This window comes from Hemicordylus capensis, chromosome 2, assembly GCF_027244095.1.
Source record: "Hemicordylus capensis ecotype Gifberg chromosome 2, rHemCap1.1.pri, whole genome shotgun sequence".
Lineage (NCBI taxonomy): Eukaryota > Metazoa > Chordata > Lepidosauria > Squamata > Cordylidae > Hemicordylus > Hemicordylus capensis.
In genome coordinates, this window is record NC_069658.1 from 3,809,122 (window position 1) to 3,822,419 (window position 13,298).

The window sequence follows — 13,298 nt, forward strand, 5'->3', positions numbered from 1 at the left end:
TTATATATTTTTAAGCATGTGCGGATCTGTTTCTGCAAAATAAAGTCACATGTCCTGACTACCTACAGATAACAAGCTTTGCATAAACAATCCTGCTACTTAAAAGAAACTGAATGCACAACATTTTACACTGGAATATGCTAGGGGAAGCTGTAAATAGCTTTTTAAAAAAAAGCAAAATGGCTTTGCCTGGCCAAGATGGACCTCGTTTACTAATCATGCATAAACCAGAGGGGCAGAAAATAACATCTTTTGGGAAGTTAGTTCCAACTGCCTTGGAATTGCAGTTTGCTTTTCAGGAACTCACAAGGATTGTTTCTCTTAAAACTTGGTTTTAAAACTACACAGAAAGAATAAGACGAACTCCTCTGCCTTACTGGATAAAGTTTACTACGTAGGAGCAGGATAAAAAACCCTCAAATGTGTTAAGTTACAGTTTGCAAAGGCCAAGGGAAATCAATACAGGTCAGCTTTGGAAGCATATCCAATGTACAACCATCAGATTTAGAACCACCATAAAATGAGCAGCGGGGGAGGTTCTCCCCCAACTATTAGATCTTGCCAGGAAGAATTTGATACTGTTGGTTGATCAAGCTGGAAACTGGATTTACAACCTGAGCTGCAAATTTACAGTAGGCACAGAACAGGAAATGACTTGACTACCAAGCCAGAGGTTGTCAGTTCGAATCCCCGCTGGTATGTTCCCAGACTATGGGAAAAACCTGTATCAGGCAGCAGCGATATAGGAAGATGCTAAAAGGCATCATCTCATACTGCGCAGGAGATGGCAATGGTAAAACCCTCCTGTATTCTACCAAAGAAAAACCACAGGGCTCTGTGGTCGCCAGGAGTCGACACCGACTTGAGGGCACACATCACCTTTACAGAACAAGCACTAACAAGCTAACAGCTCTAGGGGTGTACAGAACCGTTTCTATCTGAACCTGGTTCGAATACAACCAACCTGGTTTGACCAGTTTTGACTCGAACCAAACCAGACCCCGCAAAAAGAAGTGCCAGTCCGAGTTTGAGCTGAACTGGCCCTGGTTCTAATGAACCAGTTTGGCAGTTCGGGGACGTGCCTGTAAAGGGGAATCTGGTAAGCATTCCTCTTTATAAGCAAAAGAGGAATCCTTGCCTACCTTAAAAACAAATCCAAATAGGGGCAAGCGAGAAGGCACCTGTAGTGTGAGGGCGCAGAGGCACAGCTCTTCCCCTCTGGACCGGGTCTGGAGCGGATGCCTGGTCCACACATGGAACGGAAGCTGGAATTGGGCCATGCTGGAGTGCGCCAGGCCTGGTCTCGAGGGGGCCACACCGCTGCCACAGTGTAAGTAAGCAGAGTTCTCCCCTTGTTTGTAAAGGGGAATCCTCACTGGATTCCCCTTTACAGGCATGCCCCCTCAAAATGCCACTCGGACCGGAGGCCAGTTTGACTCAACCTGGCTCATGGTCCGGTTCGGGTTTGGCTTGAACTCAAACTGAACCACCAGAATTGGTCCGTGCACACCCTTAAACAGCTCCCTTTTAAGGGAACCAAAAAGATTCCGTCCAGTGGAATCTGTGAGAGAGTGTTTAGCATTGCCTCTTCCAAGGTATACTTAGTGTTGATTATGTGTCCATACATAGCAACCTTAAAGCGTAATTATAACCATTAGCATCAGTTCAGTGAGACTTACTTCTGAGGAAGTATGCTTACTGCAATGCAGATCTGTACAATTCACACAACAGGTAAAGACTTACCTGGGCTTCCCTTACAAGCTGCGGAGAGTCAGGCAAGCAGAAGCCAATAGGCAGGCCAACTTTGGCTGGTGCTTTGAACTTGTCTCCTATCTTGAATGGGACGTCATCAAGGTAACTAAAGGGCCCTAATGGAAGAAGTAAAACACACAATATCAACCAGGACTGCACATTGACCCTTCAATACAAACACCCCTTGTGCCAGCCTAGGCCAGTTGTGAGTAAAAATAAAGTAGCCAAAAAACTAAAAAAGTCTGAAACAAAGTGAAATGTAAACCATCATCCAGGTTTCTTCTCAGTTCACAATGCAATGTTCACTGGTTTCATGACCACCTTTCCAAAGCACTGCCATATACCCTTGCCCATGTGGAAAGAAAGATGCCCTATTAACTTAATGAATTCCGTCACAAGACATGGTGATGGTCACTAGCTTAAATGGCTTTAAAGGGGGATTATATTTATCTATGGAAGAGGAGAGGTCTACCAAGGGCTATTAGTAACGATAGCTAAATAGAGCCTCCATGGTCAGAGGCAGCATCCCTCTCATCAAGAGATGCTGAGGGGCAACACAGGAGAAGACTATTGCCATCTGCTCTGCTTGTGGGCTTCCTGGAGGTGTCCATCTGGCCACTGTGAGGAAACAGCATGCTGGACTTTGGTCTGATTCTGCCTGGTTCATCTTATGACTATTTCCTATAAACAAGGAGAATGGTACAAGCTACCAGCCTACACAGGAATACACAAAGATTCAGGACCACACTGTTCTCAGATAGGGCTGTGCAACGAGTTCAGAGGGTCACCTGAGTTAGTGCTGCTTGTAGGGCACATTTTATACATATGATGAAATTGGCTTATTCTGTTGGTCTGTCTAGCCCTCTACAGTTTGATCTGTTTGAGAGCACCTGATAACTGTTCCCCATTCCATGTTCAGTACTAGTACTAACACAAGAGGGAGGAAAGTGCTTTCACTACCTTGGCATGTCCGGTGTTGGAGCCGATATCTAGATGGACTTTGAGGTTGTCTTATACAGAGTCAGACCACTGGTCCGTTTAGTTCTGTCTACTGTGACTTACAGCAGCTCTCCATGTTCTCAGCCAAGAGTCTTTCCTAGTATCTAAAGTCCTTGAGTACTAGTTTGAGTTGCTGGGGCCAGAACCTTGAACTTTCTGCACGCAAATCATGCGTTGTTCCACTGAGTCTGGACCTCTGTTTGACAGGACCTGTAAGGCTTTCCATGCAGAAGAAGACTGTGCACTTGGATCAGGTGCCTTGGCCAACTACAGCACACTCATTAGGATCTTAGCATACATTTGTTTTGTTCTGTACAAAAGATCGGCAGTCTAAACCAGGACAGGAAAACTCTAAAATAATCTTCTACTCTTCTATGGTTTGGCAAGGTGATTAAGTGGGTGGTGGCCTCTCCACTCCAGGCAGTTTTGGATGATACAGATGATCTAGACCCATTTCAAAAAAGCTTTCAAGCGGGCTATGGGGTGCAGACTGCCTTGGTCAGCCTGATGAATGATCTCCAATTGGCTACTGACAGAAGGAGTGTTACTCTGCTGATCCTTTTGGATATCTCGGTGGCTTTCGATACCATCGGCCATTGTATCCTTCTGGATCGCCTGATGGCTGGCACTGTTTTACAGTGGTTCTGTTTCTACTTCTGGTAGGTTCCAGATGTTGTCACTGCTGCTTTGCAAAGCGAGAACTGAAGTATGGAGTTCCACAAGGTTCCATACTATCTCCAATGCTGTTTAACATCTACATGAAACTGTTGGGAGAGATCATCAGGAGGTTTGGTGCTGGGTGTTATCAAAATGCTGATGAAACCCAGATCTATTTCTCCATATCAACTGCATCAGGAAATGGCATAACTTTACTAAATGCCTGCCTAGAGGCAATAATGGGCTGGATGAGGGATAACAAACTGAAGTTGAATCCAAATAAGATGCAGGTACTGACTGTGGGGGGTCAGGACCCAAGAGATTGTTTAGTTCTGCCTGTTCTGGATAGGGTTACACTTCCCCTGAAAGATAAGGGATGTAGCTTGGGAGTGCTCCTGGGTCCAAAGCTCACTTTAGTTTCTCAGGTTGAGCAGCAACCAGGTGTGCTTTTTATCAGCTTTGGCTGACACATCAGCTTGACCCATTTCTGGAGGTAAATGACCTTAAAACAGTGGTGCATATGCTAGTAACCCCAGGCTTGACTACTGTAATGCATTCTATGTGGGGCTGCCTTTGTATGTTGTCTGGAAACTACAACTGAGACAGAATGCGGCAGCCATACTGGTCTCTGAGACAACCCGAAGGGACCATAACACACCAATTTTAAAAGAACTACATTGGCTGCCAATAGGTTTCCAAGCAAAATACAAAGTTCTGGTTATTACCTATAAAGCCCTCAACAGCTTGGGTCTAGGTTAAATACAGGTTATATCCTCATTTAACCAAAAAGAAGAGGACTCTGAATTTAAAATGATCCCTGATTTCTAACATAAAACAATTTGAAATTTTTTTTGGCATGGATTCAGGTAAATACCTATTTCCCCCAGAGAATGGTTAAGTAAGTTATATAGCCCAATTGGTAAGGCTTACAAAATTCACATATAGAAGACAAACAAAATAAGAGATCAATTCTATTTTATTGAGCAGGGTTCTTTTTTTTAATGCAAAAACAGAACTAAAACTATATGGAGTGGCAATTATTATGAAACTCTAATGTCCTAGTTAACTTCCTTCAGGCAGAAATGTTATATTCTCAAGTTGTGATGTTTTAGGGAAAACAGAATTAGGACATCAGCAATCACATCAGAAAACACAGGCACTGTTCAGTGACTAAGATGTCATTCTGACAAACCACCACAAAAACAGCTTCATGTAGCTGCAGTTTCGCAGGCTTATAACAACCATTGATTACAGCCTTTCAAATCTACTGTATTTTCACCTACCCCACTGGGTCAAGGTTATTTGTTAATATGAGCAGCTGGGCAAGTTTTTAAGGTTGACACCACCCCAGAAAAATTGACTCCAGACCAAGTTCATTATAATCAGACCATTAGGTGGAGGTGACTGCCTTCAGGCCAACACCAAGATTTTGGGACTAGAGATGCTGACATCTGTCAAGTCAGAGGCCCAACTAACTAGCCCCATTGAACCATCAAATCCCCTGCTGCAGAATCTCATATCTAATCATCTAAAGGCACTGGAGAATCAAACTAGTCTCCTACTCCTTCTATACCCCCAAAACACAATTGCATTACACTTACCATGAAAGTCAGATCCCGACTTTCTAGCAGCCATTTAGAACCTGGAAGACATTTTTAAAGAACAGTTAGCAACCTTCCAGAAGCATATGAACATGTACTTCCATCACACTTGGATAAGTCATTCTGCAACAATTAGTTCAGTTTAACATATGCTATAGGTAGGTAAACAACTCTGCTTTATCAAAAGATCTGCCTACATTTCATATCCAGAATGTGGCATAAGAATCAAAGCCCTACTACACACACCATAATGAGAAGTTTAAAAATGCACTCAAAGTGTTATGAAGATCAGAAACAAAAGAGGGTCTTGCCCAAAAGGAAGATGCGCCTGTGACTACCAGCAGTCTTGCTAAACTGGTCACTACAGCTTCTCAGACCACTATTTTACTGACTGTTTCCACCTCCAACTCTATGACTAAAGAACTGCAATTCCAATTATGCAGAAAGACACCCATGTAAATTGTGCGATTGTTCAAAAGAGTTATATCAATCTAGAATTATTATGGCAACTGAACTAAAGTTATGCCAATCTAGTTCAGCTGATCACAATAAGTCATGAAGAGACAGTCCAGGATACTGAGGGCAAGATCTGGACAGGCTGTGTGACTGCCCAACTCTTAACTCTGAAGGGAGGGAAGAATCACACCCTCTCTTTCACCTGCAACTGACAAGAACAGCCCTGCTGGATCAGACTCAAAGCCCATCTAGTCCAGCATCCTGTTCCACAGAGTGGCCCACCAGATGCCTCTGTGAAGCCCACAAATAAGAGGTGGAGGCATGCCCTCTCTCCTGCTGTTGCTCCCCTGCAACTAGGATGGAGAGGCATCTTGCCTTTAAGGCTGGAAGTGGCCTGTAGCCACCAGAAAAGTAGCCACTGATAGACTTGTCCTCCATGAATTCCAACACATTTAATTCTACCTGGAGATACTGGGGATCGAACCTAGAACCTTCTCCACAGAAGGCGAGATCTCCATAAAAAGGAGATCTGGTCTTGTGGTAGCAAGCATGACTTGTCCCCTTAGCTAAGCAGGGTCTGCCCTGGTTACATATGTATAGGAGACTAGAAGTGTGAGCACTGTAAGATTTTCCCCTCAGGGGATGGAGCCACTCTGGGAAGAGCAGAAGGTTCCAAGTTCCCTCCCTGGCTGCATCTCCAAGATAGGGCCAAGAGAGATTCCTGCCTGCAACCTTGGAGAAGCCACTGCCAGTCTGTGAAGACAATACTGAACTAGTTAGACCAATGATCTGACTCAGTATATGGCAGCTTCCTATGTTCCTAAGGCATGTATTCTGCCTTTCCCAAAAGAATGCAATTTTTGCCTCTTCAGCAACTCTAACTCTCAGGGGAACAGATACATTGGTCTTAATAAGAACCTTCTAGTTAAAGAGACCAGTTAAACATTCTGCTTTGAGAGCTTAATCTTTCACAAGTGTATCTCAGTATTATGCTCCAAAAGCATTTCTGCATAAGTGAATGCTGAATCCTAGAATGTTAGAGTTGGAAAGGGCCTTGGAGATCTTCTAGTGTGCACCCCTTCCTCAGAGCAGAATTGCTACTGCATCCCTGACAGATGGTCATCTTGCCTCTGTTTGAAAACCTCCAGCACACAGCAAAGATGGTGCACACAGCAAGGCTGAGGACAGAGCCCTATGGCACTCCAATAAATTCCTCTCTGCAAGCTGATGTGGAACCATTAATGAGCACGTGTTAGTTAGGATTGTTCAACCAGCTGTGAATCCATTTAACAGCAATCTCATCTAGCTTACATCACAAGACTGACTGTGCATGAGCCTATGCATCAGGTGGTGATATACAGCGCTTTGGTTGTGAGCCCTTGGGCACTGGCTCAGGAAATTTGTCACAGCAAACCAAGACCTGGACTGACCAGGGAATTTGTCATGGAAGAATCATTACCACTTACTGGCAACAGAAACCTTCAGAATGCAAGCAAGGAACCACATCTACCTATAGATAATTCAGGACACACTGAATATAAAAAAGCACAGTTGATTTTTTTAAAAATGATTTTTTAAATGTTTTTTAAAATTTAAAATCAGTTTTTAAATTTAAACTGGATTTCAAGATTTTCTTAAAACATTTTGTAAAAAGAGAACTTAGATAAAGTATATCTTCATGAATAGTAATCCTAATTATATTCTATAAACATATTTGTTTCAGGCATACACAATTCTGCCTCTGAAATTAGCTGAATGTAAGTATACTTTTTACACCGGAATATCTCAGTGAAAATGTAAAGATCTTTTTGAAGAAATTCTGAATATTGTATTTCCCGATTACCTACAGATATCAAGTTTTGCATGAACAACCCTGCCACAAAGTAACTGGATGCACTACTGTTTACACTGGAAAACATTGGGGGAAAGGTTTACTTTTGTTTTTGTTTTGTTTTTAGAAGCAATTCTGACAATAATAATATTTTAACTGTTATCAGATTTAACACTCAATCAGATCAATAATTCCAAAATTGCATCATGCCCAAGGAAAGAAATTCTCAGATTCATCTCAGAGAGATCATATTACTCTTATATTGAAGGAGCTACACTGGCTGCCGATATGTTTCCAGGCAAAATACAAGACGTTGGTTATAACCTATAAAGCCCTAAATGGCTTGGGCCCTGAGTATTTAAGAGAACGTCTTCTTTGTCATGAGCCCATTGAGATCATCAGGAGAGGTTCATCTGCAGTTGCCATTGGATCGTCTGGTGGCTACTCAGGGACGGGTTGCCACAGTTGCAACCCGTCCCTTCTCCGTTGCTGTCCCGAGTCTTTTTATTTATTTATTTGATTTATATACCGCCCTTCCAAAATGGCTCTTCAGCAACTCTAGCTCTCAGGGGAACATATATATTAATGTGTTCCCTACTGACATAAGAGCCTCCCCATCTCTGGCAGCTTTTTAAAAGTATTTAAAGATGCATCTGTTCACCCAGGCTTTTAATTAATACCGTTTTAATGGTTTTAATGCTGTTTTAAAATATTACTTTAAATTTTTTTAATTGTTGTAGTGTTTTAAACTTTTTGTTTTAACTAATGTTTTACTGTTTCTGTTTTTATTTTGCTGTAAACCGCCCAGAGATGTTAAGTTTTGGGCGGTATTAAAAATATGTTAAATAAATAAATAAATAAATAAGATTTACTATAATCCAAATGTTACCATATGAGGCCATTAGTCCATAAAATGAATGTTTGAAGTTGAAATCCTACATAATTCAAACTGTTCTTTTACTTCCCTTTTGCAAGCACATTAATAAAAAATCTATGACATATTTAATTTCTTGAACTTCTCTATATGTGTAATCTATGCAGAATGATGTATAGATGTATAGAAAAATAGGGCAGCTCCAAGCCACAATTTCATAAGAAAGAAAAATTGGCTAAGACACACAGACATCTTGTTGACCAGAATAAGAAGTTCTGTGTTTTGGCTCAAGCAGCTTTTGTGCAGACCAAGGTCATCTACGCATTGCCCAGTCATTTTAAACCACATGCTTTACATTTGCAAACATAAGTGTGGCCAACTCCATTACAGAGCATGAACAAAGACTGGCATGCACACATTCCATCTTCCAAAACCATCTTTACACCTCAAGTAGCACCCTCTTCCCTGACTAAAACAGAGCTCTCAGATAAACCTGTGAAGGGACACCAACCACAGGTCTAGCTCCAAGATCAGATGGTGGCAAACAACTACCAACTGCTCAATACAGACTATGCAGGGGGACAGACACGCAGACAAGTACACTGCAGCTTGGCTTGAACACACAAAACAGAAATTGATCAAAGTACCTTTAAAGTCAACCAACTACAGACTGGTCGACTAAATGTTCATTAAATCCAGAACTTGTGAAAATGAACCACAGCTACAGAGAATTCACCCTTCTTCTTTTTAATGAAAAAGGGAAAGCTGTGGAAGTTTATCACAGCTGAGGAGCCAAGAGATGCAAAGGAGTAAAATTAAAAATTTGTTTTAATTGAGCTGGAGTGTAAGCACCCTACACATCAGTCACAAATACTCTGCCTTCCTCATCTAGAGTATAGAAAATATATAGTATATCTGATGTAACACTCAGCCGTACCACAGGAGAGAGCTACTAAAAAGATTTACTCTAATATTTTGATTCACAGAAATGATTTAGTAGTCATGATTTTAGAGCAGCTGGTCAGGTTCTATTAAGTTTCTGCAACCAGTCCAATGCAGATTTTTTTTTAGCTCAGTCTGTACCCATGAGCACTACACCCCATGAGCACTGCAAGATATTCCCCTCAGGGAATGGAGCCACTCTGGGAAGAGCAGAAGGTTCCAAGTTCCCTCCCTGGCAGCATCTCCCAGATAGGGCTGAGAGAGATTCCTGACTGCAGCCTTGGAGAAGCCGCTGCCAGTCTGTGTAGACAATGCTGTGCTAGATAGACCAGTGGTCTGACTCAGTATATGGCAGCTTCCTATTTTTCTAACTGCTTCATCAGAATATTCAGGATAAAAGATAATCAGTCTAAAAGCTTAATTACCTGCAAAAATAGCTCCTTAACTAACGTCAACCTCGGGTTTGTTCAAACAATTCAGAGGCTTAATAACTAGAAGAAGAAGAAAAATCTTGGAAGATTAGATGTTCTTGATTCACTTCTGGGGTTTTGTGCTTCCTCCTTCTCCCCTGTTGCCCCGAGCTTAAATATTGGATCAGAGGATTGTATTCTGAGGTGTTTTTAAGAAGCCTGCAGCCAAAAACCAAAACCAAAACAACTACAACAATACCCCTACCATTTTTGCTGCTAGGTTCAAATCAAGATGTGAAAGCCAGCCTCACAACCACCACCAACCCATGGCCTCTTGGCCCTCCTTAGGATTGCCAGGTCACAGTGTTGAAGTGAGAGCAGAAACCAACAAGGGCAGGATTCCCTTTCTATGTTTAAGGCAGAATCAATGTGTGGATTCTGGACCCAGCAACGCTACCCTTGCCTGTCAACAGTGGACACCCCTCTTGTCCCCAGGTGCATCCTCTCCTTGGATCCTCCTTCCTCCAGCTTCATTTCCTTACCAATTCCTGTCCTTGCTTTTGAGCCTTCATCCTACGATGTCCCATATCCTTTGGCAGCCTCCAATGTTTCCTCTAAGGTATGCATGCACTCACACTTTTTTTGATGTCCATTCAATCAATTTTAGATCCCACTCAGGTTGAATCAAGAAGGCCCCATTCTGAATGGACATGCGCACACGCTGCCTTGATATTGCTGCCCAGAACAAAACTCATTCTGCACACAGATGGAAAAAAATAAGATAGAGAGAACACTGACGGCCTCTGCAGCACAAAGTCCCTCTGAAGCACTGTGAGGTTTTAAAATGCACTCCCTCATTAGACCCTTCTCACCTCGATTCCTCTGCCTCCTCTTCCTTTACCTAACCCTTTCCTGAGATTCCTGCATTGCAGCCCACGGCCCACTTCTTTCAGAGCTCTAGCTCCCTGCCCTTTGCTTTCCTCCCTCCTGCAATCTTTTCCCAGTCTTCCCCACAAAGTTGCTTATGAGAGATTTCAATCCCAGCCAATACGGACACCTTTGTCGGGACTGCAGACATTTGGTCACTGCATTCTCGGAAAGTACCAAAACACAATTTGTCTGTCTGAATCGCGGGGAACTCCCTTTAAATTCAAGGGCTTACACAGCCCCTTTAAAGTGAAGGAGAGCAAGTCCATACATGTTCTTTCTCCGCTCGCCATTGCCACAATCCTGGCACTGCCCCCCCAGCTATGCCCGGTGGGGGCATCTCCCAGCTGCCCCTGCATGGCACCAGCACGCACATGCAACCTTGCTGACCATGCAAATGGCCCCTGGGCATGTACAGCAGCCATGTGCATGCTGGTGCCATGCAGGGGCAGCTGGGAGATGCCCCCCATGGGCATAGCTGGGAGACATCCTGCCAGCGCATGGACATAGCCGGGGGGGAGGGCAGAATGGCAGCAAACGGGAAAGGAGAACCTATGGACCTGCTCTCTTCCACTTTAAAGGGGCTGTGTAAGCCCTTGAATTTAAAGGGAGATGCCCTCAATTCAGACAGCCAAATGGCATTTTGGCCACATCCCTATTGCATTACCCAAGTAGATGGATGGTTCATGTCATGATGCCATCACACCAGTTCAGCCAGTCTGTGTCAGAGGCTTCACTGCCACAAGCATGAGGCAACATGCTTGCATCATGCACCTAAATAGTCCTTTGTTCACCCAACTGTGTCATTCCTACAGAGATGGTGGTGCGGGCGATAAGACCATGCTCAGCATGGTGGTTTCACTGCAAAGCACAATTTCAGTTCAACCCATTTAAGTACATCTCTGACTCATTATAAAGTCACGTAGCAGCCTAGAAGAAAGCAGGCCTGTCTTTTTAGGAAGGGCATGCTTAGGAATGAGTGCTGCCAAGTCAGATTCTGTTATTCAGCATGCCCAGTGAAGGAAAGTGGGGGCAGAGGGAAGACTAGATTCATCTCTGTGGGGCACCTTTTTGCTTTGTTAATGTACTCTTACACACTGATGGGATCAGTACTGGTGCACTCTTATTTTTACATAAGTTGGAGAAACAGTAACATGACAAACAGGGTTGATCTAATTTAAATCAGATTGATTTAAATCACATTTAAATCGCTTCGCAGAAGGACTCAATTTTAATGATTTAAATCACAATTTAAATTACTAAGGAAGTTTCTATTTAATCATAATTTTCTATAAAAGTACATTCTTCTTGTCTAATATAACCTTAATACATATTCTGGGACAGATGTGGGCTTCATTTTTAGAAGGCAGGTACCCACTATAACAGGTACACACTTCTCATAATGCTATTTCATTCGGGCAACCACCAGGCTGTGCATTTTGTTGCTGCACTGTTGGCATTTTGCACACATGCCTTTCTTACCCACAAGTACAGGAACTTCATTAAAATATTCCCAAATGGAGGGGTCCCTTTTACAGCCTGCTGCCATGATAGGCATTTCCCTTCTACAATGGAGGATATACTTGGAAACAGTTTGCTGGGGATTGCATGAAAATGTTCTGTTCATTTTTGGTTTCACTTTCTCCTTCCTTCTCCTGTTCCTTCCATATATATCCAGATTCCTCCTCCTTGCTCAGATCTACTCCATCCCCCCTAACCCTCTATTCATTCATTGACTTTCAGGGTCTCTGCATGGGGGGTGGGGGAAGCAAGGGCTTGGCTGTGGGTGTGCACTACTTGTACACCACCTGCAGAAAAGGACTGATCAGGTCTGTTATCTCTCATCCCCTGTTCATAGAATATATTTATGATTAATATTCATGATGATATCTTTGACTAGGGTCTTTAGGAATAGTTTAAACAAATCAATTTAAATTTAAAAAATCAGATTTTAAAAAATCAATTTTCATCAACCCTGATGGCAAATTCCTTTCACCCTTCTAGACCACTATTACCTATTCTACAGGAGTATACAAGTTTCTATAAAACCTGAAGGACAAAAGCTGGTCTCCTAAAAATATGGTGTCATTATCTCTACCTTTAATCAGGGGCGTAACTATAATAGGGCAAGGGGAGACAGTTGTCTGGGGGCCCACTGCCTTGGGGGGGCCCCCCAGAAGCAAGTCACATGACTGACTCCCCTAGCTGCGCACCCACCCGGGCTTCCGTCAGTTGTATTCATTCTCTGAAACTGAAGTGAGTGTGAAGACCTGGAGCTACCAGAACAGCATCTCTTTTTCTAGTACCATTCAATGACTTGCATTGTCCACAATTTACAAAACCTTTTAAAAAATAAATTAGGATGATGTTCTATTGTGGCACATAGGAGATACACACACACACACACACACACACACACACTTTTTTTGTTACCACTGTTCAGCCTCATTTAAGATTTATTTACTTCATGAGTTGAGCTTCAGTGAGGGGGGGCATTTTAAAATCTTGTCTCTGGGCCCACTCCAACCTTGCTACACCCCTGCCTTTAATCTAATATTTTCATGACCACCTCCAAGTCTAAACTGCTGGATATGCAGTAGTCCTTTATGCTGGCTCCCACCAAACAACAATTCTCTTTCCTCTTTCAGGAGGATGCATCAGTGGTAGGCTGAAATCTGCCTCTTTTACCAAGCTGGAATTTGCTAACTAGTGTCACACACAGGATTCCCACTAATGTGTTTGCCTCCATGGTGGAGGGGGAAAGGGTGCTTGAGCCTCTCCCCACTGACCACTTTTCTCCTCCAACCCTTCCTGCCGGGAAATGCTGCCAAGGAAGGTGGTCAGCAGAG

The 13,298-nt window shown here is 43.0% G+C and overlaps 1 protein-coding gene across 3 annotated transcripts in view; it reads right to left on the bottom strand.

The window, feature by feature from the left end:
- The window catches only part of UBAP1 (ubiquitin associated protein 1), a 55,066-nt gene that overhangs the window by 23,160 nt on the left and 18,608 nt on the right, over positions 1–13,298 (bottom strand). For 2 of the 3 annotated variants that reach the window (XM_053299783.1, XM_053299784.1), the window contains exons 2-3: positions 5,010–5,050; positions 1,744–1,868 (exon numbers count right to left, since the gene is read on the bottom strand). In XM_053299783.1, coding sequence (XP_053155758.1) covers positions 1,744–1,868; positions 5,010–5,043 — 159 coding nt within the window. In that variant the 5' untranslated portion in view covers positions 5,044–5,050. Of the gene's footprint in view, positions 1–1,743; positions 1,869–5,009; positions 5,051–9,537; positions 9,592–13,298 lie in introns of those variants that run through there. The other variant, XM_053299785.1, reaches the window with a different exon arrangement.